Consider the following 25,274-nt stretch of genomic DNA (forward strand, 5'->3'; position numbering starts at 1 on the left):
TAAGACTTTAATAAGCTTGTACAGTAACTGACTGGGTGAACATTTTGTGTAGTTCAGTTTTTGGCACTGTTATATTAAAAAAGGCAACAAAGATTTTAGATGATATCTTAATTCAACCTCGTCTGTGCTTCGCATGAGTCAGAAATGTAGCTACAGCTTTAATGTTTACATGCTTGGTCTCCCCGTATGTTTCTAGCTTCTTCGCTTCTTCTAATAAACTGTGCCAGGTCAGTGTTACAGTTCCATTAAGGAAATGAAAACAGCAGTGGATCTGACCAGACCACTTGTTATGACCTCATAAAGGATGTAAACTGGAGAGTCTGGATGGCAGTTCAACTTATCAGATATGTTTAGCTCCTCAAGGTCATCATTCATTTATAAAAAAACACACAGAAGTGAAGTTATATGTGAACAGTCAAGGAAAGATACTGTACATAAATGAAGTATCCAGGTTGTATGGATCACTGCATGTGTAATGCAGTCTCGATGTGTGAAGTGAGTGATATAGGTTTTGAAAAAGTAATGTTGTTCTTTTGGGAGGTGAAATAGGCACAAGTAGATTAAGGGCTGAGCAGTCACGGAAGTTGAGCCAGTACAAGGACCTGATGCTCACAACAACTTTATATTTTGTGTTTAACTGGAGGTTTTGGCCTGTGACCAGTGGCGGGCGGTGACTTCTTTTCGAGGGTGCACGATGCAAAGCTCATCTTAACATATATTTAACCCGTCGTGTGTGTGGCTCGTCATTTCAAAATATATGAACGGAGTGTCACGTAAACTTATGTGCATTATGTGTATTGTCAAAATAAGTGCCTGCTACAGATGCTTCGAAGGGGTTTATGATAAAAGAGACGCTCGCGTTTGCCAGATACTCGTCTAATCTCATGTGTAATCAAAGTTTAGTGTTAAGTTAGTGTCTGGTATTTTGTGAACGTGAGCATCTCTTTTATTATAAACCCCAGTCCTTCCAGAAAAATGTGGAGTTTTTTTGTGATTGTTGCAGGCAAAAATCCTTGATCTTGCGGCACGTTTTCTAAAAAAATGCGATGGAATATGAGGGATATTTATGCAATTTTATGCCATGAAATTGCGGGAACTTGCAAATTGTGCGAACTTTCAAAAACTGTTTGCAACTTTTCACTGATGTTCACGTCACATATCCACGTCACTTTATAACGTTCCCATGACAACAGGGGACATGGCTGCGCATGTGTGAAGTAAATGCAACATTTTTCAACTTTCTGTTAAGATATATGTGATTTTTGCTACGAAAATGCAGGGATTATGAAATCATCCAAGCCCCGCATATTTTGCGCATGGAAATCTGCAATTTTTGCTGCGAAAGTGCGGCGTATTTTAAAAAATGCGGCTCCCACATAAATATGTAGGCTTTGGCTGATTATGCATTCAATCATGGATCGCATAATCGCGTTTTTCTGTAGGGACTGAAACCCTTTCGACGCAGCTGCAGCAAGCACGTATTTTGAAATGACGCATGATGCACACAACATGACGCAACAAACACATATTTTGAATTCGTGCCCCTCAGAAGTGAAGTCACCAGGCACCACTGCGTTGGTGACGTTGTTCTTCGCTGAGATTTTAATAGTGACTGGATCTTGAGTGACTGGAGTGACTTTGATGAAAATCAGCGTGCAGTTGGTACGGGTGTACACTATTTAAAGAGTTCAGAAGCAAAAACTTAACCTCACAACCTCTGTCAAAAATGAGATAATGATTGTAACCAAAAGCTCTTGACACGTGCTATACGTTCATCCAATACTTTAACATAAAATTTGCATATATATATAATAATTTGAAAGGAGTAAAAAGCAAAACTATCGGTATGTATTGTATTGGTAGACATCATTCTGAGTAAATATCAGCATCAACACACACATGTTGTATCAGTGCATCCCTACTTTACATATTTTTTACTTAAAAAAATGTATGTTCCAAAATGTTGGTTATATATATATATATATATATATATATATATATATATATATATATATATATATATATATATATATATATATATATATATATATATATATATATATATATATATATATATATATATATATATATATATATATGCTGATATTTACTAAGATTAATGTCGACCAATACAATACATACCGAAAGTTTTGCTTTTTACTCCTTTCAAATTATTATGTCATAAAATCAAAGTAGTGCAGAGCTTACAATTAGCTGATGGAAGAAAGTGGAAGGTACTGAGACCATATAGGCTGATATATTGGTGCATCCCTAACATTAAGTCAAAAACTTTGTCTTTAGCAGAAAAAAAGAAAAAGAGAGAGAGAATTTTCATTTGCTGGTGAAATATTTCTTTAATGCATTTCCACACGGCAAGTGATGTGCAATTACTAAAGCAGGTAATACAAGTTAAGATGGAAATCAAATGCATTCATATTTCTGGTTAGCCGACTTAATGTGTTAATTATGTGAAATTGCAATGTTCAGTTCTTGATCGTTCATCATTTTTTAATAAGCGTTCAACAGTGCGGATGTGCTACACGATGACATTTAGTCTATCCTCACAAGGCTAAACGCAGGGCTCCCTGACCCACATTTAAGCGCTGCTGTAATGCTGTGAATCTGCTTTGGGCTGGTCATGTGCAGTGAGTTTATGAGTTTACATGCACCCTGTTGGCCTCTCATTAAGCTGTACTTTGTGCTGCTTTACACAACAGTAGATAGGATTCTGTGACTGGAGATTCGAGCTATACTTTAGGAAAAGAGTCATTTGATTAAATCTGCCCTGTTTTAGTCCGAAAGCCGTGCTGGCTGAATCAAATAAAGTGGATTAACTCCTTTTTTCTTTTTTTTTTGGATAAAGCTGATTAAACTGGTAAACAAAATAACTGGTACATATGAGTTTGGTTGAAAGTCAAGAATGGTTCCTCAAATCTGTATTTTTTTTATTTTTGTTACATACTGAACATTTTTTTAATGATGCTCAGTTTTGTAAGATGATTACATATATAGTTGCACAGTTGTAAAAGAAAGAAACGAAAGATGCTTTTATAACCCACCCAGTTTACCCTAAATTCATACTGGTACTGAATCACTTAGTTTTCCATACATTGTGTCAATGGTAAAGAATGCAGCGTCAGCTGGTCGTTTGATCCCGTAGGTGATTTTCCCCTTCATTGAGACGCTGAAGTCGTGCTAACTCTGATAGAGAGGAGACTGCTCAATGGGTGCTATGGAGCTCGCTGAAGAAAATCTATTTCCCCAATATATTTTCTGCTGAGGCAGGTACAACGACCTTTAGCGTTTCGATAGGTCACCCGTAGGCATGTGACGTGCTAAGGCATTGATCGCTAAAACACTGGTCCCTCTATTGCAAAGTCTGTCCAAGTCATATCATTAATGCTAGACGGGACTATTCACCTGCTTGGCCCTTCATTTGAAGTAATAATTAGCTTTGGGTGTTGATTTTTCTATTTCTTGTATACTGCGGTATGTAAATAAGTGGGCGTGGTCTCACATACATGGGTCCATTAGATTGAAACTGATGATGAATGACATTAAATGCTGTCGTCCTATACTTTACCACCCTATGAAAATGCTAATTATACTGTACAATTGGTATATTTTATGATCCTGGGCTGATTTCTTTGTTGTGTTTTGTGGTCCAGGTGCCCACGGAGTGAGAGAGGAGCCCCAGTTTGTCACGGCCCGTGCAGGAGAGAGCGTTGTTCTGGGATGTGACGTGAGCCACCCTCTAAACGGCCAGCAGACTCCCTATGTCGTGGAGTGGTTCAAATTCGGTGTGCCTATCCCCTTTTTCATCAACTTCCGCTTCTACCCTCCTCATGTGGACCCTGAGTACGCTGGTAAGCACAAGGATTATTTCCAAGTCCAGGGTTAAATCCTCATTTGCATAAGTCTATAGCAGGGGTAGGCAACGGCGGTCCTGGAGTGCCGATGTCCTGCAGAGTTTAGCTCCAGCTCTAATCAAGCACACCTGAACAACTAATCAAGGTCTGAAGAGTCACCTGATAACTACAGGTAGGCAAGGTTTTATAAGGGTTGGAACTTAAATCTGCAGGACGTCGGCACTCCAGGACTGACTATAGTATGGAAAGTACATATTGCACCTTTTAAAAATAAGAGACTACTTGGTGAAAATTCTTTCATGTTTAAATTTTGCAAGAAAATTTGCCTTTGCTATACTGGAGTTAAAATGGTCAGTGCCACAAGTTTTCTCTGGAAAATCACAAGATTATAAATCTTAAAATTGTTAACTATCCTAAAACAAATTTGTTTTAACCCTTATGGGTTGTATGGGTACCCTTTCGGGTTTTTCGTGGATGAAAACATCAACTTAATTAAACTGCTGTACAAATGTATCAGATAAAAAAAATTAATTTTTTTTAAACATAAATCTGTTAATAAACCTCAGTACTGATCAAGATACTATTTACAAAAATTCTATGATTATAACTCTTTAATGGTCAAGTTCATAAGTGATGCCACTAATTGGGGGAAAACACACACAAAACGGTCGAAAAGGGTTGGTCCTATTCTCATAATGAGTAATGGGTGTGTTTTGGACGTAACGGTCAATAAACCAATCAGAGTCTTATCTCTCATCCCCTTTAAAAGCCAGTTGCGCTGGTGCTATGTCTAATCCCTATTTAGATGACGGACCTTGTAAACTGAAAAACTAAGCAGAGAAAGAAGACCCCCGTTTAAGATTAATGTTAAAAAATAATGTTTTCATTTCTATTGAAACTTACATTTTTTGTATTAAAACCTTTAAAAGCTGTTTTCTTTCAGTCATAGAAGTACAAATAGCAGGCTTTTAATTGCTGTAAATGTATTGATATCCTACATAATCATTGTAATCTCATAAAATAATCTCATAAGAAAATATGCAAGAAAAGGTTTGTGCTCTAAAAATACAAACAAGAGAGAAAGAATTTACAAACGTGACGTTTCAGCACTTGGACAGCGGCATGGGATTTTTAAAAAGCATTACTTCAAATGTTTCTCATCTCACCATAAACACAGGTACAGAGTCATCATATACATTAAATCCATGCTGGGTAGCATTTAAAACACATTTGAAAATAGATGCATTTGTTTAAAGCAAAGCATTTATTTACTTACCAGGCTACAGGTGAAGCAGCTCTTTTTATCTTCTAATGTCTCATCATAATCGGTCCTCATTTATGTCCAAGAGACTCAATAATAATCTTTTACATTCGATCCTTTAATCTTTCATATTTAAAAGCAATTTTGTGCTGCTGCGCATTCATGTATGTGATAAGCAAACCCGCGTTGTCGTCCCGTTTATAGGCTCATATTACTAATGCGCTCTTTAAATAATAAAAAACATATTTTAGTTGCCTCAAAATAGCAACGTGCCAACAATGAACCTGAACACACCTCGTTTTCAGACCAGAACGCCCATGGGCGCAAAAGGGGGCGCAAATGCATTTGCTATTTAAACAACGTGGCGCTAAACGTGAAAATTATAATTGCGCCGGGTTGAAACTAGCAAAAGACACTTGCGTTGCGTATTGCGCTGCATTGCGCCAGGTGTATGATAGAGCCCAGAGTGTGAAAAGGTACTTTACGTGAGATCAGGCTAGTTTAGCTGTTTTTGAATGATAAATGCCAGTCGCTGCATACAAAATCACCTACTTCCATACTATGTAGTAGGCACAAATCATAGTAAAGTCAAATTCATAGTATTCAAAAACAGTAGACAAAAAAGTACCCGGATCACCCACTACTTCCGGGTAGCTTTTTAAGTATGCATTTAATGGATAATACTTCACTATCCCGTGAACAAGACCATGCGACCAGAGGAGGCGCCAAACTCCAAAAGGTGAATATAATAAAAATACCAGAAATCTATCTTTAAGGTACCAAGAAATGCATTCCTCATGGCTTATTTGTACTGGTAAACAATGTACACATAAATTATGGTTATTGCGGATGCATGGTGGATGCAGTACAGTCAAAAATGTATTTATACTACACTCACACATACTACTGTGTATATATATATAACACATTTTTTAAATGATAAAGCATACTTCTAATCTATATTTAATTTAGTACACACTGTCACAGTACACGATTTGAAAATTTGCCAACCACGCTATCTATGCAAACCCATAGTCACTATGATGGCTTATTACTACAGTTGTGAGTATGAAGGTGCGAGGTCGGCGCTCAAAAGGAGGCCCACAGTCTAAAACAAAATTGACTTATTTGCATCATCATATTGCAAATTCTCATAAATCCTCCTCTCCCGTTAAGGAAATAATTGATTTTGGCAAGAGAAAGAGAAGGGGGAGTGAATTATCATTCCTCTATTTGGTTGTGGCCTCATCAGATTTTACATTAGAAATGAGATCTGATGTAGTTCCAGTGGTGGGACTGTACATCACCGTCTCCTGTGGGTACTATATCGTCTCCATGGCAGCTCAATTTGTATTGTTCCCCTCCGCCACGAGGCTACAGTCTCACACTTTGGCTGGACTCGCACACAATTACCATTGAACTCCAAAAGGCTATTACTGTAACTCGCAATGCAATTTTCTGCCACAGAATTCCCAAACTCTCACTGTTTCTACTGTCAGAGCTTCAGGGTCTGATTCCTCCACCAATTTGCCGTTTTAGAGCTCTCATTGTCTTGCAGACTGACAATCTATGCGGCAATCATTGCTGCAGTTTAGAAGTGATTTACACCGACTCTCCTAAAGTGATTTTGAGCTAGAGGCAGATTGTTTGTATTCAGGACCCTGTTTACGGGCCCATAAATGCAGTGCACAAATGCATCCCCGGTCGTTGCTGGCAAGAGGCCTGCAGTGGGATTTTGGTAATTAAGCACCTAACAAGTTTTCTTACGAACGGCTCTGTGCACTTCGAGCATGGTGAGCTGCGATTACACAGCGATCTTTAGAGGTAAACCCCTCGTGAGCCAGTGTTACAGTGAAGTTCATCGTGTTCAGTGCGGAGAATTCTGCATTTTAGTGGAAAAGGGAATACTACTGCGGCTACTGTTTGCAAGATATCTGCAAACGCCGTATTTGCAGTTTCATTCAGCGTGAAGATGCTGTCTATCTTTGATGGCATCGCCTGATCACATCAGCACTTTATCACCTCACACGAAAATAGCTGTGATTTTGAAGGTCTTATTTTTTTACTGCAAGACTGCAGCCTCTTCTGCTCCGTGCCGTATTGATTTTCAGCTCTGGAAACCTGCCGTTTCCTCTCTCAGGTGTGGTTGTGATCCCAGGGCTATGATATCTACTGCTCGGTACACAGTGATATGAAGTATGAAGGCCAGCCAGAACGTAAATACGTGAGACACTCAGGCAATGTTGGCTCAATAAACATCAGGGAATGGGTCGCAATGGCCACCTAGCTCTCCAGCAATCGACAAGTCGATTAGTGAGGTCAACTAGTATATATATATTTTCTATTTACTATTAGACATGTACACACACATTTGTGACCCTTTCTGTAAAATCCAGGCTAAAATCCTAACCAAATTATGAGAAAAGGAGCATCAGTGTTTGATTTCACTAATTTACATGGCCCTACTCAGTCAATATTACATATCAAGGTTTATTTTGTCACTGAATGTTCTTTACATTATTTAGGATGATTTTATGTAGAAAACAGTTAACCACAGAAAAATCTCTGTTTTCACAGACTGGATCATGTGTGTGTGTGTTTATGTTGATCTAATAGTATATACATAGATATATTAATGCTTTCTTAGGGGTGGGTGGGATGACCAAAAATCCATTTCACGGAATTATTAATTTTATTACAGTAACGGTATATTTCACGGTATATGTTTTTTTCACTTTAAATTGTTTTTGGAAAATAAAATTGGCTGAAATTTGCCACTTACTGTAGCTTTTAACTAAATGCTCACTGCAAGTTTGTGTTAGTGTTAGAGTAAAAATGCCCAGAAGATTAAGTCTTGATAGACAAAATCTTGTTTTTAAATCAGTTATTCATTTTATAGACAATTAAAGATATAGTCTGCATTGTATTTTGTATTTATGCATACAGTACATTAAAAATAGGCAATATGTAAAATGAACAGACTCAAACCTACAGGCATGATAAACCTGTATATGAGAGACAGATCTCTAGATATAGATATTAGAAATATGACAGGTGCTATGATGTGATGACCATGGAGTCTGTTTTAAGGACTTGACGCTCTTTACTTTCTATTAAACCTTAACCGTTGCGTTTCTTTCTCGTCTTTCTGATCAAAGATGTTTGTACTATGAGCAACGCTGCACCCGTGTCAATGAAATAAATGCGAGTCTAACATGTAGGAGTGGTGAGTTTGCCACGCCCACTTGTTTACGGAATAGAACAATCTGAAGCACTCTATAAAATTCGAACCAAAGTTTACAGCAGTTTCGGCCGGTGACTTCTTTTTTCGAGGGCGCTCATGTGAAGTTCGTCACAACATGTATGTAGCCCACATGTGTGTGGTTCGTAATTTCATAATATGTGTTCTTTGCGTCGAGTGAACCTATGTGCATCACGTGTCTTGTCAAAATAAGTGCCTGCTGCAGACGCGTCTAAAGGGTTTATGATAAAAGAGACGCTTGCGTTTGCCAGATACTCGCATAATCTCATGTGTAATCAGAGTTTAGTGTTAAGGGAGTGTGGCATGTATTTTGTGAACGTGAGCGTCACTTTTATCATAAACTTTTTTGACTCGTGTGCAGCAGGCACTTATTTTTACAAAACGCATGATGCACATGGTTCACATGACACAACAAACCCATATTTTGAAAACACAAGCAACACACATGACACTCTAAACGCATATTTTGAATTTGTGCCCCCCGGAAGAGCAGTCACCAGCCGCCACTGTAACTTAACCCTAATATTAGAGGGAAATGATTAACTTCTTTATGAAATTTGATTGGTTGATTAAAATGTTGTGCCAGGCTTAACATAATGTTGCCCTGAGAACATGAACCACTTGGCAAACGTAAGAGAGACAATTTTGCACATGCCTCAATAACTCCCCAAACTTTCAAAAGTTTAAAATATATAAAATGAGGATTGGATCTGGTCTGTTATTTGCCCACGTCAGGCTCAGGAATGATTAAGTTCAGTTCGAGAGACGCTTGACTGCATTCTTTTCTCTCAGTTTCTGTGACAGTTTGTTTAGTCAATATTGCTAATCCTCTTGCTACAGAAAATGTAATAATCAGATGTGAACTGTGATACGTTGTTCTTTTCTATTTTAAGTACAGTACACATTCATTTGATACAGTGTAGGAGTGCTGAAATCAGGGAATGATTGCTTTCTTAGTGATGTTACACTTTGCTCCATGTGCTAGCTTGCTAGCTTAGCATTGAATCATTTAAAGAGATCAGATGCAAAAGTCGCTAAATGCCACATCTGTCAAAAAATGAGAAAATAATAATAACCAAAAGCTCTTGGCACTTATTATATGTTTATCGAATTTTGCTTCAAATCCATTTTCATTCAGAAGGACCTTTGAATACATTGGCAAAATCCTTTAACCCTTACAAAAATTAACCCTGGTTTTACTACAGTTAACTCTTTCTTTTAAAAAAAGTTGCCAGGCAGTGGCAGCATTTTCATGATTTTCACAAAAGTTAAATGCCTTCCAGAAAATGTATAAACAGACAATATATTAAATGAAAGAAAAGACCCTCTGCTTTAAAAAAAAAGAGTTTCATTCTACCTTCATTAGTTTTCTTTTTATCACCTCTATGGGTAGGTTTGGGTAGGTTTGTTAAAAAAATACCACATTTTGAGCAAAAAGCTGAGATAATTTCATTTTTGTGAAGGACTTTTGATAGAGATCAGATTCAGAGCGATCATCAAAACTTGCGGCTGTTTGCCATAGGGCGAAACTTCCGGGTTTAATAAGTTGCGAAAGAGCCACCTGGTGAATAATAGCGATATTGCGGAAAGCCGGAAATACTTGTCATTGGCAGGGAAGCCTTTTTTCTTAAATGACCAACTAAAAAAACATGGTTACTGTAGTAAAACCATGGTTACCACAAAATAACCATGGTGACAACTTTTGTTTTGTCCAAATTAGTAGATTTTTTGGAGGGGAGGATTTTCCCCAAACCTTTGCATGCACTTAAGGGTTTTGCAGTAAAAGGCAGTCAAATTTGTAATACCAATGAAATTATTAAATTGACATTTGTAAAAATAATGCATTTAAATGACTGAATAACCTTTAAATCGCCATTAAATTCAAATGACTGAACCTAAACACAAGAGCCTGATAAAAAAAATGCTCAGTTACAAGAAAACATGTCAGAATTACCAACAAATATTATGTAAAATAGTTCACATTCAATTTTATTTATTTATTTATTTATTTATCTATTTATTTACGTTTATTTGACAGGGAAAATGCACAATGTGTAATTGGACCAGATTATAGCCACAAGGCTAATTTACATCTGTTGTCCCTGGACAGGAGTTGATGTTATGAGTCAAAAATAAAAGGTAAAAAATAATAATAATAGCAATACAATTAAACAAACAAAATAATTAATAAAATAAAATAAATAAAAATTACACAAATAAACACAGAGACAAGAATCAATGACTAGAAATGTTCACAATGCTGGTTTGCTTTCAACCATTTCTTAAAGGAATAGTCTACTCATTTTCAATATTAAAATATGTTATTACCTTAACTAAGAACTGTTGAATCATCCCTCTATCATCTGTGTGTGTGCACGTAAGCGCTGGAGCGCGCTGCGACGCTACGATAGCATTTAGCTTAGCCCCATTCATTCAATGGTACCATTTAGAGATAAAGTTAGAAGTGACCAAACACATCAACGTTTTTCCTATTTAAGACGAGTAGTTATACGAGCAAGTTTGGTGGTACAAAATAAAACATAGCGCTTTTCTAAGCGGATTTAAAAGAGTAACTATATTTTATGGCGTAATAGCACTTTTGGGAGTACTTCGACTTGGCGCAGTAACACTCTCCCATTATGAGAGGGAGAAGGGGAGCGGATTTTTCAGGCGAGTCGAAGTACTCCCAAAAGTGCTATTACGCCATAAAATATAGTTCCTCTTTTAAATCCGCTTAGAAAAGCGCTACGTTTTATTTTGTACCACCAAACTTGCTCGTATAACTACTCGTCTTAAATAGGAAAAACGTTGATGTGTTTGGTCACTTCTAACTTTATCTCTAAATGGCAGCATTGAATGAATGGGGCTAAGCTAAATGCTATCGTAGCGTCGCAGCGCGCTCCAGCGCTTACGTGCACACACACAGATGATAGAGGGATGATTCAACAGTTCTTAGTTAAGGTAATAACATATTTTAATATTGAAAATGAGTAGACTATTCCTTTAAGGCCTAATTTAAAGGTGGTGAGTGTAGCGCTTTGTCTAATACTAACAGGGATGCTATTCCACAACCCTGATGTTTTCACTGAGAAAGCGGTTTGGCCGAAGGTGGAATGCCTAAACACACTTGTGCAATCCCGCTTAAGTTATGCTCTTGTGGTCCTTATGTTACTTCAGGGCTCCAGACTAACTTTTTTTACTAGGAGCACAGTGGCCCCCAACTGAAAATTTTAGGGGCGCAACCAAAAAATTTAGGGGCACACACCGTACTGTAAATCAACATGCTAACCAAATAATCACATTTCTACAAATTTCCACTGTATTACTAATACATACTTTGATGATATATGCAGAAAGTACAATGTGCTGTTTCAAATTCAGTGTCACATCAGAAAATAAAGGTCAAATTTTCTGGTCGCACATGTGCGACTGGATGCAAAATTCAGTAGCACACTCTCAAATTTTGGTGGCAGTCTGGAGCCCTGTACTTAACTGCATAGAAATGTGGTGTAAGGTGCTCAGTAGTGAGAAATGCAATGAAAGCTGCATCCCTCCAAATGTGAACTTCCTCAAGTTTAGTGTCTGCAACATGCATTACATTACATACAATACATTGCCTGGACTGCTTTGTATTTATTCTTCAGTAGAAGTCTTTGTCTCTTTATCTGCAGTCACACATGCTGATATGATGTTTCAGGTAGAGCCACTCTGCATGGCAAAGCATCTCTACAGATCGAGCAGGTGCGCTCAGATGATCAGGGCTGGTACGAGTGCAGGGTCCTCATGCTGGAGCAGCAGTACGACACCTTCCACAACGGCAGCTGGGTTCATCTTACAGTCAATGGTGAGTACACCCTTTCCCTTCTACAAAACGCGTGAGCTTTTTATTATTGAAAGGACTTTGTGTCAAAGACTCTGAATCTGGCTCAAACTTACAAAACTTTGATTTCTGATTTATATCACAAAAGTACATTTTTTGTAATTGCTGACTGGTTTGATATGTCACACAGTACTTCACTAGAGATGTTCACTGCCCTAGAAAGGCAAAAGGCGGTAACTTCGTTTTTGGTCAAAAATTACTTATTGATATTTTTGAGACATTCAAGACCTCCTTTATTATTTGCATTAGTATCTTGAGTCAATTTTATGTTTTTTCGAGAAAATAAAAATAAAGAAGACAACTAAAACTGACAACTAAAACTCACTATAAGTCTAGACTTTAAAGTAATTTTTCTCAGTTTCACACTCTAGCGAGTTAAAGTCTTTTGCCTTTGTAGGGCAGTACAGTATCACTTCACCCTGCAGTCCAGGAATTTAAAAAGCTTAAAGTGTCCACGCCTGGCCTGGGCTGTGCTCAGTAACTGTTTCCTGTTATTTTGCTATTTCTTTATTGCAAAGAACCATTGTGCTTTCTGTGGGCATCTATAGCAGAATATTAATTTCTATAGGAATATTAAATGAGACACAATCTATAACAGACTAAATTTACATTAAAGGAGGCGTATTTTTTACATACAAACTAAGTATGTGCATATATTTGCACATGTTTGCATTTGGCAGACGCTTATATCCAAAGCGACATGCAGGGAATTTAAGCACATACATTTTATCAGTATGTGTGATTCCTAGGACTGGAACCGACAACCTTTGCGCCGTTAACGCTCTACCAGTTGAGCTTCAGTAGTACAGATATAGACTATAAGTGAATAATGCTTACAAGACACACTGACGGGGATGTTTATCCTTGTTTTTGTATGCAGTATTCCAGCTTTTATACGTTTGTAACATTGTTCAATTGTTGATCATTCTTCAGTACTAGGGATGCATGAATATTGGGAAACCGAAAGACTTTAATCACGAAACAATACGGCCGAAATGTTGTGATGAAGCAAACAGAAACCGCGACCTGCATGTGCTTGTCTGAAGCAACATGTCTGCAGTGTGGATGTATTTAACCACAAAAAGGCGCTAAAGTGAGCAGCTTTCTGTATGCACAGAGGCACATGCGTTTGAATTTGTCAGGTCCAGACATGATCCTCACAGTATGTCCTTCAAAGATCAGAACTCTTGATGTGTAAACTTTAGAGAGAGTCGCGCTGTGTCTCATACTGTAGTCCATTTACATACATTTGGCGAATAAAGCAATGAAAAACAACGTTACATTTTTATGTGGAGCGACTGTTTCGGATTCACCTTCGGTCTCTGTGTGCACGGCACGTGCGTTTAAGTGCCCTCAATAGTGCACACACGAGAGAGACGCATTTAAAAAACAAGCGGACATAAAATCTTTCTGTTATTGACAGGGTACATATAAACAAAATGATCTCACAGTATTCTTTTTCTAATAAAAACATTTGTTTATGTCTTAAGTGTATGTATAGATTACAGTCTGAAACCAGTCTCTGCTTATTTGGTCTTAAAGAGACAGTAACCTCAATGAAACTACTTAAAGGATTAGTCCAGATAATTTACTCACCACCATGTCATCCAAAATGTTGATGTCTTTCTTTGTTCAGTCGAGAAGAAACCCAGGAAAACATTCCAGGGTTTTTCTTTTTTTTATAGACTTTAATGGACCCCAATAGGGCTTAGTCAACCAAAGAAATGCTTAGTCGACCAAAGTCCTGTCATGCGCATCGATTAGTCGACTAAAAAAAGACGCAATGTTTTGCATTTTGATTGAACATTTATTAAACAATTGTCATAGAGAATTTACAAAACAACAACAAAAAACATCAATAATAATACATAAAACTATAATAATAACACAAATCTTTAAAAATTAAGTGATTTTTTTAACTGCAAAGTGAGGAGCTCTGTACTAGGTCTATATGACAGTCACAATCGCGCACCTGACCACACCCGCACGCTACAAAAAATATAACTGCTAAAACTCCCAAATAATGAAAACTCCTAAAAGCTCTCGTTTATACAGGCTGTATATTCTTCTTTAATTTAAACCTATGGGTTGACTTTTGTCCAGCCGATCTAGGCGTTTTAAAACAAACACACACACAAACACACACAAAAATAGCCTAAAACAATCCTAATAATAATAGGCTGTATAGCAGGATGGACTAAGGTTTATTTTCGTTTTGTTACATTATTTAGGCTATTTTCAAACGGGTCAACTGTACAAATAAAAACAAAAACATAAGTCCAGCAAACGCCGAATCGGAGGACAAATGGCTCCTTAGTTTCAAAATGGTTTGGGTACGAGGTGATCGTGTTGAAAATAAAGGCGTTTGTCTAGCGTTAGAAGCTCATTTGAAACATTGCCGCAGCTCATTACAGAAAATGACAGCTGCGAAGAGACTCCGCTTTAGTTTGAGGTAGTGCTACAATAAAGTAAGAAGATGGTCACCGTATCTGTTACCACTGAAATGTAGATGTAATATATTTCCAAATCTAAGCCCGTTGTATGCGGAATGTTGCCGAATAGACTGCATCACGATAAAACTAATGGATACAATAGGCACCTTAAGAATGCGTAAAAAGACGCACCGGCCAAGGCGGGTCTAACTCACTGTGTGTGAGAAAGCCCTTGTCATCTTCTAGAACGAATACAGCAAAGATATTTTATTCTAATGTATGAGGCATATATAGGCATACGCTGAGTTTTATTAATTTATGATGATGTGCGTTCTAGTTAACAATGCAATGCAAGTGAACGCGCCGTGCCGGCGCCTCCATGCGCGGTTATTATATTGTCTGCTATATTTGCTTTTTATTTATTAAATACATGCAGTTGGTTGATGAAACATTTATTAAAATAAAGAAACAATTTATACAAAACGAAATTCACTTTAAAGAAATGCTTTCTATAAAGCAAAACTTAATTAAGTGGTAAAAATAATGTCTGAGGATTTACAAAAACAAAACTTTATCTGCAATTTACTTATAGCCTAAAATACGTAAATGTTAATAATTTGGAACACAATCAGGAGAGACTTTCATTTGAATTATTTTATTGCTGTATTTTATTAACTATTCGAATGAAAGAATTTAGAAAAAAATAGACTGTACCATTTACTTTACGCAAACCTTGTGAGCAGGCGAACTCAAACTCCGTGACCTTTTTTTGTAAAATGCAGCCAGACAAAAGATTTAGATTTCTTGGACATTTTGCTGACTAAAGCCAAAACAGGTAGTGTTTGAACTGAATGAATACAGCAGAACTACCTATATTCCTTTCTGAGCGAAGTAGCACTGCAGCCAGCCACAGGTGCGGTTCCAGAGTGTTCTACGTGGTGCGCTAAACTGTGGCGCTGTTACAAAATAGCCTAAATTAAAGCATTTAAAGTTGGGGATAAAACATGGGCTAATTATATTTAGAATACAGTAATATTTAATTGCTTATAAAGAAATAAATATCAAGGAGTAAATCAATGAAAATTTCTTTATTGGGGAAAATAAATTAATTATGCAACTGGTCGACCAATGAAAATGTCAGTCGACCAAGACGGCATCGACCGATAAGTCGACTAAACGACTAAAGTTAACAGCCCTAGACCCCAACACACAGTTTTTTTTGTTTCAAATGACTCTAAACAATCCCAAACGAGGCATAAAGGTCTTATCTAGCGAAACGATTGTCATTTTTGACAAGAAAAATATGCACTTTTAAACCACAACTTCTCGTCTATCTCTGGTCCTGTGACACGTCAGCGCGACCTCACGCAATACGTCATCACGTCTAGAGGTCACAGAGGACGAATGCGAAACTACGCCCCAGTGTTTACAAGTGTGGAGAAAGAGGACCGTTCCTACGTTGTTGTATGTGGAATGATACTAATTAATGTCTTTGTGTCAGTTTATTGTTTACAATGGTCCGCAAATGTGCGTTTCATATATGTAACACGTGACCTCTCTACGTCACTATGCAATTACGTTAGGTCCCGCTGGCGCATCAGAGGACTGGAGATAGATGAGATGTTGTGGTTTAAAAGTGCATATTTTTTATTTTTCTTGTCAAAAATGACAATCGTTTTGCTAGATAAGACCCTTATGCCTCGTTTGGGATCGTTTAGAGCCCTTTGAAACTCTGTTGAATAAAACTGTTAAGTGTTGAGTTAAATGTTAAGTGTTGGGTTCCATTAAAGTCCATTAAAATGAGAAAAAACTGGAATGTTTTCCTCAAAAAACATAATTTCTTCTCGACTGAACAAAAAAAGACATCAACATTTTGGATGACATGGTGGTGAGTAAATTATCTGGATTTTTCTTTTAAGAAAATGGACTAATCCTTTAATTCTGTGTCCTTAATGTTAATCAAACAATCAAAGACAAAGAGAAAATCACTTCTGTAGCTCTAAAAATATTAATAATTATATTTAATTTATACAATAAAGACAGTGTTATGATTCATTTAATTTGATTTCTGTATCTAATGCTAATTTCAGACCTTATTAATGTACTACTTTGTTAGTTTTTTATAAATGTTTGCAATTTCTTTATTTGTAATTCGATTTTTCCCACCCCTTTTTGCTGATCCGAAAAATAATCTGATCCGTGCCTCAAAAACTGTAATGTGATCCGAACCAAGAGTTTTGCGATCCGCCACACACCCCTAGTAAAGTTAGTACACAGTCATAGCCATAAATGCATTTATACAAATAATTGGCATAATAATTTTTTGCGGTGTTTTAGTTTTCGGCCTTGGTTTCCTCTTTTCCGGTTTTCGGTTTCGGCCAAGAATTTTCATTTCGGTGCATCCCTATTCAGTACAGTATGAACTGAGCAGATTCATTGTTGTACATACACTGTACTGTAGATGCAGGACACAGCTTTTCAGTATAAGGCTTTGCTTACATCTTCAGACGTGTATGGTTTCTCTTGAGACCCTGCATATATTGCCTGTGGGGGCTGATGTTCATTTCTTCATTTCTGCTTCTCTCGCTTTCCTACATCTCTCGCCCTCATGTGTATTCAATGTCTGCATTTGGGGGTTTTGTAGGACTAATCCTGGCTTGATTCATATTTATTTTTAATGATCTGTAAATCAGACCTGTGAGGAGCGAAGTAGGAGGTGACTGTCTTACCACTCACGAGTCACTGTCTGCACGACAGTGAGTAATACATGTGATAGACCCAACAAAACTAACACTTATCCTGCAGCTGCATCACAGATCTCCATAAGAAAATGCTATTGCCATTTGTCTCATAACAAACTGCACGACAGTTCCAGCGGGACTGTATTTTATTATTGCTTGTGTACACTTGACTGTACAATAATAAGCTCGATTTGACTTGTGGTTCATAGGGGAACGTGTCAATCGAAGTATTAAAAACGTACCATTATCACCCTTTGGATACGAGCCGACGTTCATACCTCGGCCGGTATGAAATCTGCATGCCATTGAGTCTAATAAACCGAGTAATATTTCACAAGGCAGAGCACACGTAGTATTTATTACACTAATGGAGATGTCTTCCACGGTGCCAAACTACAGAGGCAGATTTGGGCAAGCTCAAGGCTTTGGTCATGTAATAATCCTCACTCGTATTCCCCCTGAACACCACATTTTGCCCGATTTATTATTTATGGGCTTGGAAATATATTATCCTCTCCACGGTGAGTGTTTGCATTTTATTAGATGATGAATTTAATACGATCCATTAAGACAGTATGTAAACTATCATGATTCACAGCTCAGTAATCATTGCCTGGGGGTCAATATCTAAAATGGCCTGGGTGGCATATTAATTGTATCACAAAGCCGCCATAGGCTCAAAGCGAGTGCTGATGCGGTGCCTTTTGTTTACGCAGTGCATTGCATACCGATGATGACCGTAAATGACTGTATGTATACGAGCTGCAGTGGGAGAAGGATTATTAAAGATAATTATGGTCAACATTAAGGGCTTGTGTGTGCGTTAGCGCTTGGCATGTTGATACGGGTAGGTGATACGTTATGCAACTTTGTTAGCCCTTTATGGTGTCCATTTATTGAATTACCGCCCTAAGTGAGGCGTAGCGGAAGCGATGAAAGTGCGCAGTCAATTACGTACTGGCTTTGATTGAAATCGCAGAGGAGGAACGGGACGTTCTGCTGAAAGAGAGGTGCATTAGGAGAGATTCAGCGGAGGTACATCTCTGATAAACTACTTAAGCAAGGGTAAAAAGTTGTTTAGTTACCTCTAATATATCCTGTATGCTTAATATATAGGGCACCAGTGTCTGATATGAAGTGCTTGAACGTGGTGTTCCTGTAGTTCATTGCGTTAGCAGTGCAAAGGTCATGGGTTTGATTCCCCTGGGAGCACTGATAAAACTGGAATGCACTGTTCTTTGGGATAAAAGTGTCTGCATAAATGTAAATGTTGAATGTGGAGTTGAGTTGAATGGACATTATCCGTATGAAACAGGACATTAAATACTGCTAATAAACAATGAATCATTTGAAACTGGATATATTTGCACACATACATGTATGACTAATCCGTAACGACAGTGATTTTATGAGATAGAGGATGTCATGTCAAAGGCAAGAAAAATGAGCACTTTATTTTAACATGCAAAGTTCTTTTCAATCAATCATTTTGGGGCCTGTTATTTAGATAAAATTTGGCAATAGCTCATATTGTAAATGCAAATAGACTTTTGATTTTTGGTCCTGAGATACTTGGGGTTTTCTCCTTGTGATGTTTCTAAAACAGTGGTTCTAAACATTTTTCGGTGTTTCTTGGTGCATCCTTTCGTGGGCCCCCCAAAGAAAACATTCTAAAACTTAAAATTTTACTTTAAACATATTTAATTATACAGCGCAGTGGTATTATGGTTAGTAGCCTTATTTTTCTGAGGTTTAATTACACAGAATATATGATAAATTAATGTAAAATGTATAAAATTATATAAACTGAGGCCCCCAATTTGAGAACCACTGTTCTAAAACACTTTTGTTAACATAAAAATTTTGCGCATTTTGACCTTTTTTACTACAGTGAAGAAAACAGTAAAAACATTAATCTTGCTGTACGTTCACACCGCCGCCTGTGAGAGCGCCAAAATGGCCGTAAGGCATTTTAATGCATTTTGAAGCCATTTTTTTATTTTTATCTTGGATGTTGTGGGCATCAAGGAGAGTTAATGGCTGTTTCTCAATATGCGTTCTTCAGCGATCTTGCGTCCTCGTGTTCTCGCTCTACGTCATCATTAACTCTTTCCCCGCCATTGACGAGATATCTCGTCAATTAAGAGAAAACGCTTCCCCGCCAATGACGAGATTTTCCGTCTTTCCGCAATACCGCTATTATCCACCAGGTGGCGCCCTTCCGCAACTTTTTAAACCCGGAAGTATTGCCCTATGGCAAGCTGCTGCATGTCCGTGTCTGTTTTAAAGATCGCTCTGAATGGGATCTCTATGAAAATTCCGTCATAAAAATGGAATTATCTCTGCTTTTTGCTCAAAATATGGTGTTTTTTCAAAAACCTACCCATATTCAAAAGCTGATTGCAAAAGAACCACTAAAGGTAGGATGAAACGTTTTTTTTTTGTTTGAAAGCAGAGGGTCTGTTCTTTCATTTGGTATATTGTATGTTTATATATTTAAAGAAGAACATTTTCTGGAGGGCATTAAACTTTGGTGAAAATCATGAAAAACGCTGGCGCTGGCTGGCAACTTTTTTTAAAAACGCTGGCGGTGAAAGAGTTAACAGTCGAAGTTCATTCCAATTCTCAAGAATGCAAATACAGAGGACGCGTGAAAATACCCGGATGTGTTCTTGATATCGAGGATGCATTGAGTGCAGACTTGCGCGCTGGAATCACTTCACGTCCCAGAAGTCATTGCGGCAAAACAATGGCAGAGGTCAGGTGACCAACAGGAAGATCGCACACATCTCAATTCTCACAAGCGCGTTCTGTGTTCTCGCGACCTTCTGAGTTCGTTCTTCGGAGGTCGCCTGGCAAGTCCGTTCTTTGCGTTCTTGGAATTGAGAAACAGCCAATGTCACATCAACTTTATGATAACGAGCTATGAAGTGATTTGGCAGCAACCACTGGGAATCTAGAAGTCCTCCGCTTGAGAGAATTCCAGAGAATATGGTCCTGTAAACTATTGGCGGCTTGTGACTGTTCATCCGAGGGGCGCAAATTAAAAATATGTTTTCGGAGTGTCATGTGTGTTGCTTGCGTTTTCAAAAGATGTGTTTATTGCGTCATGTGAACCATGTGCATCACGTATTTTGTCAAAATATGTGCCTGCTGCAGACACGTCAAAAACCGTTTATGATAAAAGAGACGCTCACGCTCACAAAATACACACAAGACACTTCCTCAGCAGTAAACTCTGATTAGGCATGAGATTATAAATTTTTTTTTTACTCCAAAACATGACGTGAAAACACTGTAGACAACTGATTAAACTGAGAAAGTTTGGGTATACCAACATGGCGGCGCGGTGGCTTAACAGTTGTGACGTCATGAACAATCCAGTCATTTATATAGATCAGTCGACGACACGCCTATAATCCCTCCCACTCTGAAGTGATACTAAACTCAATGGAAAAACTAACCAAGCCAAAGTGAAGGGAGCTGACCCGACCTGACCCGTGGGGTACTATTCAATGGAAAAGCGGCATTAGACACTACCTGTGGTCCGTCTGCACAAGATCAACATGCTTGTTTGCATTGCGGCCCCTTAACTCTTTATCGCCAGCGTTTTAAAAAAAAGTTGCCAGTCAATGGCAGCATTTTTCATAATTTTCACAAAAGTTAAATGCCTTCCAGAAAAATTTTCTTCTTTAAATATATAAACAAACAATATATCAAATGAAAGAACAGACTCTCTGCTTTCAAAAAAAGAAAAAAAAAACGTTTCATCCTACCTTCATTAGTTCTTTTTATCACCTCTCAAATATGGGTAGGTTTCTTCAAAAACACCAAATTTTGAGCAAAAAGCTGAGATAATTTCATTTTTGTTAAGGACTTTTGTTTGAGATCCGATGCGGAGTGAACTTTAACAGAGTTCTTTCTCTTTCACGTGGGGTGTTACTTCCGGGTTGTATAAGTTGCGGAAGTGGATAATAGCGGTATTGCGGAAAGCCGTAAATTCTCGTCATTGGCAGGGAAGCATTTTCTCTTAACTGACCAGTTATCTAGTCAATGGCAGGGAAATAGTTAAAATAAAGTTTACGAGACCAAGCATTCAATCGTCAGAGCATCAACGAATTTTCTCGACAGCATTGTTTTAATCTCTCTTGTCAGCGGCGGTGTGAACGCACAGTTAGGGAATAATATGCAGAACTGCAATACAAAGTTACAAAGTTTCAACAAATTTTAGAGGCAATACTTACCAAGAAGATAGAGAATAGAAAAGAGAAGGTATTTATTTTTTAATAATGTGAATTTTAAGAAAAGATGTCTTTCTTTGAATAAATTGAGGAATGCAGCAGATTGGGCAAAGTTTATACGTACCCATCCAATAACCAGGCAGGTTTTCATCTAACCCCGGATTTCCACCGACTGCGGAGCGGCTGCAGATCTGCTCCGCTGCGTTACGTCTCCGCACTCTGCCGTCCGTCAATACCCACCAGTTCCGTTTTTGTTGCAGAGCGGCTGCGTGCTGAAGTGACGAGGACTCATGAGGTCTCGCAAATTCACGTGATGATCGCGCTATACCTAGTTCTGTCTCTGCCCATTATGCCGTTGAATTATGACGTTTTTACAAACCAGCCCAGATCACAACACGAGATCTCGCGTAGACAGAGCAGTACATCAAATCCATCCAAAATTCAAAAAATAAGAAGGCTGCTAAAAAATTTATTTATGCTCTATCTTTAATGTATTTATTTGAAACTCCCTCTGGCTCTGTTCCTGTCTATTATTTGTTGTTTCAGTATTAATGACTTTATTTGTGTATTGCAAAGATTTAATAAAAAAAAACATGAGTTCTCGTGAATTCAGGTATGATCACGCGATAAAGTCATGGCTCCGCCCTGCGGAGCTGTCCGGCATCCGTCAAAAATAGAAGCTCTGCGTATTTGTGCCGGAGGGCTGCGGATGGCCGGAGCTGTGACGGATTCGGAGCGCAGTCAGTGGAGATACACACATTGACTTGAATGGAAACCGATTGACTCCGCCGCCATTCCGCAACGGATCCGCAGCCGTTCCGCAGTCGGTGGAAATCCGGGGTAAGAAAAGTTTGTTTTAAAATGCTGTTGTACAGTAGTTTTTCAGTACAAATCAGATATATGTTTTTTCTTTGGATTTGGTTCTGTTAATTATTCTTTGTGAAATAAAGCAGCAGCTGATATTTTATTTGGTCGCTGTCAGACACTGAGGTGTGATCCACAGGAACGTCACAGCGCTGTCAGCACTCAGTTAGTGCTTAATATTTGTTCGTTTAACATATGCTTGTGAGGTGAAACTCATGCATATTCCAAAGCTCAAACAATGACAGCAGCAAGGGTAACCGACTGCCGCACCTCGCATGAATGCTAAAAGTCCCTCGCAAAAATCACTGACTTATTCGGAAAGTGCGCAGTAGCCGTTTCTCCATTTCAGTCGAGAAAGAGAGAGGGAGGAGCACTAGTAAATGGTGTATTGTTCTGTGCGGGTATTTGTGTGTGTTTTTGGCCCAGGGTGAATGAGTTCAGTGTCTGCCTCATCTTTTTTCTGCCGGAGAAATGTCACCTGTGCAGTTGTGGCGGGCAGAGCAAGTGTGAACATCTGTGGGGGTTTATTTCGTTGCTTCCTATTTCCTTGCTACCGCCGCAACTATTAACACTTCATTGAGCTATTTGGCCCGTTGCTGCAAAATATCAGCAATGCTGCCATATTGGCCAGGGCAAGACTGCATCACAGAGAAGCGAACGTGGGGAGCTGTAATTTTTTAAATAAATTTTTTTTTTTTTTTACATACCCCAGTGCTTTAAAATATACTTGGAGTAGGGCTGGGTAAAAAATATTGATTCTCAGATTTTAACAAAATACTGATATTGATTCTGGAAATCCATAAATAGATTCTTTACGTGTGTGCTTTACTTCAAGGAGGGCTTGGACAGTTGCCAAACTCTCACTTGCACACACAGGCCAGTACATCATCATGGAAGTTTATCATTTATACGTGTTAAATATACGTTTATACGTTTAGCTGCATCTCAAGTCTTCAAACAGCACGCAAATACTGGGTTCATTTTTATATCTACGTTCAAGATTTTATTGTATAGGATTTTAAACTTCTGTGAGGTAATGCATGTCCGTGATGTTGATGTTCAGTTCAGATCTTCTCCACTTTGGTTGGCTGTCTTAATAGGCTACATGATAATCTTTCTATAATAATCAAATAAAAGCCTATTTTCATTCTTAGACACTGCTTGTATTATATGCAAGAAAGAAGCTTTTTATATAAACGACTTTGCAAATGAGAGTTAATTCATGGTCATCTAAACGCGTAACATTTACACCATTAAATTACTGTATGGTAATGTTGGCTATCAATAGTTGTCAGATAATAGCTATTAAAAGAGTGGATAGTTTTTCTCCTTTCATGCATGTGTTAGTCATGGACTGAAGATTGTAAACACTTTATTAAATTTCGGCCCTGAGTTAGATGTTGATTAACTCTTTCGCCGCCAACGATTAAAAAAAAAGCCAGCGCCAGCGTTTTTCATGATTTTCACAAAAGTTTAATGCCTTCCAGAAAATGTTTTCCTTTAAATATATAAACATACAATATACCAAATGAAAGAACAGACCCTCTGCTTTCAAACCAAAAAAACCCCGTTTCATCCTACCTTCAGTAGTTCTTTTGTAATCAGCTTTTGAATATGGGTAGGTTTCTGCAAAAACACCACTTTTTGAGCAAAAAGCTGAGATAATTCCATTTTTGTGACGGACTTTTCATAGAGATCCCATTCAGAGCGATCTTTAAAACAGACACGGACATGCAGCCACTTGCCATACGGCAATACTTCCGGGTTTAATTAAGGTTGCGGAAGGGCGCCACCTGGTGGATAATAGCGGTATTGCAGAAATCCGGAAATACTCGTCATTGGCAGGGAAGCGTTTTCTCTTGATTCACGAGATATCTCGTCAATGGCGGCGAAAGAGTTAACGTTTACCAAAGATTTGAGTATTGTCTTGTCATCATTCAAAAGTGTCCAGAGTAACATTACATCCATTTACTTCTTCTTAATGCATAACAAACCCTCAACAAACTGAAAATTTCCACGATTTCCTGTGATATTGCTGCATTTTGAAGATGTTGTGATTCTTAAACAAGCTCTTTTATCAGAAACCATTGAAATTTTGTGTCACCTCTACCTCATCGTCCATACTGCACAGATTTAGGTTCACTCAGTCACGTTCCCTCAGTATTAGTGAATTGTGTTGTGTATATGGTGTGTGGTTTTTAGATGTCATCAGAGCGTTTTACAATAAAACCTACAGTATGTAATAGCCTTTGGCATAATGGCTCATAGTCGGATCTGCAAGCAGTGCAGCTTTGGACCTAAATGACTTGCTTGAAATTCAGTACATTTGATTTGATCGCAGGCGTGTTAGTGACTGGAGCCACAGTACAGAGCCATTGACTAAAATAAAGGTAAAATGATGTAGATATTCCTCCTCCCAAGTGATTTTGGCATGTGGTCTTTATAGGCTATAACTGGTGTTTCAGTCTAACGTTTAAGCATCTCTTAGGACTTATTACTGTAGCTGACTTGGTTAGCTGGTGATAAAATGCTTTTTGTTGACATTTGAAAGCCATTTTTGAATCACTTTAAAACCTTTGCAAAATTGGAATCGTGTTTTTATCTGCTCTCTTTGGGATAATAATTTGGTCTCTCTCTCTCCCTGTCAAATTTTTTCTCAAATACTCTACTGTGGTTACAGTTTTTCCCAAGAAATGCCATATTACCATGGCTTTTGGGTTAAAA

At 38.0% G+C, this 25,274-nt stretch overlaps 1 protein-coding gene across 10 annotated transcripts in view; it reads left to right on the forward strand.

The window, feature by feature from the left end:
• The window catches only part of igsf9ba (immunoglobulin superfamily, member 9Ba), an 86,425-nt gene that overhangs the window by 8,415 nt on the left and 52,736 nt on the right, over positions 1-25,274 (forward strand). For 9 of the 10 annotated variants that reach the window (XR_012337215.1, XR_012337214.1, XM_065281358.1 and 6 more), the window contains exons 2-3: positions 3,669-3,866; positions 12,090-12,236. Coding sequence is in view for 8 of the 10 variants with exons in the window: in XM_065281358.1 (XP_065137430.1) it covers positions 3,669-3,866; positions 12,090-12,236 (345 nt within the window). In the remaining 2 variants the exon portion in view is untranslated. Of the gene's footprint in view, positions 1-3,668; positions 3,867-12,063; positions 12,237-25,274 lie in introns of those variants that run through there. The other variant, XM_065281363.1, reaches the window with a different exon arrangement.

Source organism: Paramisgurnus dabryanus, chromosome 8 (assembly GCF_030506205.2).
Source record: "Paramisgurnus dabryanus chromosome 8, PD_genome_1.1, whole genome shotgun sequence".
Lineage (NCBI taxonomy): Eukaryota > Metazoa > Chordata > Actinopteri > Cypriniformes > Cobitidae > Paramisgurnus > Paramisgurnus dabryanus.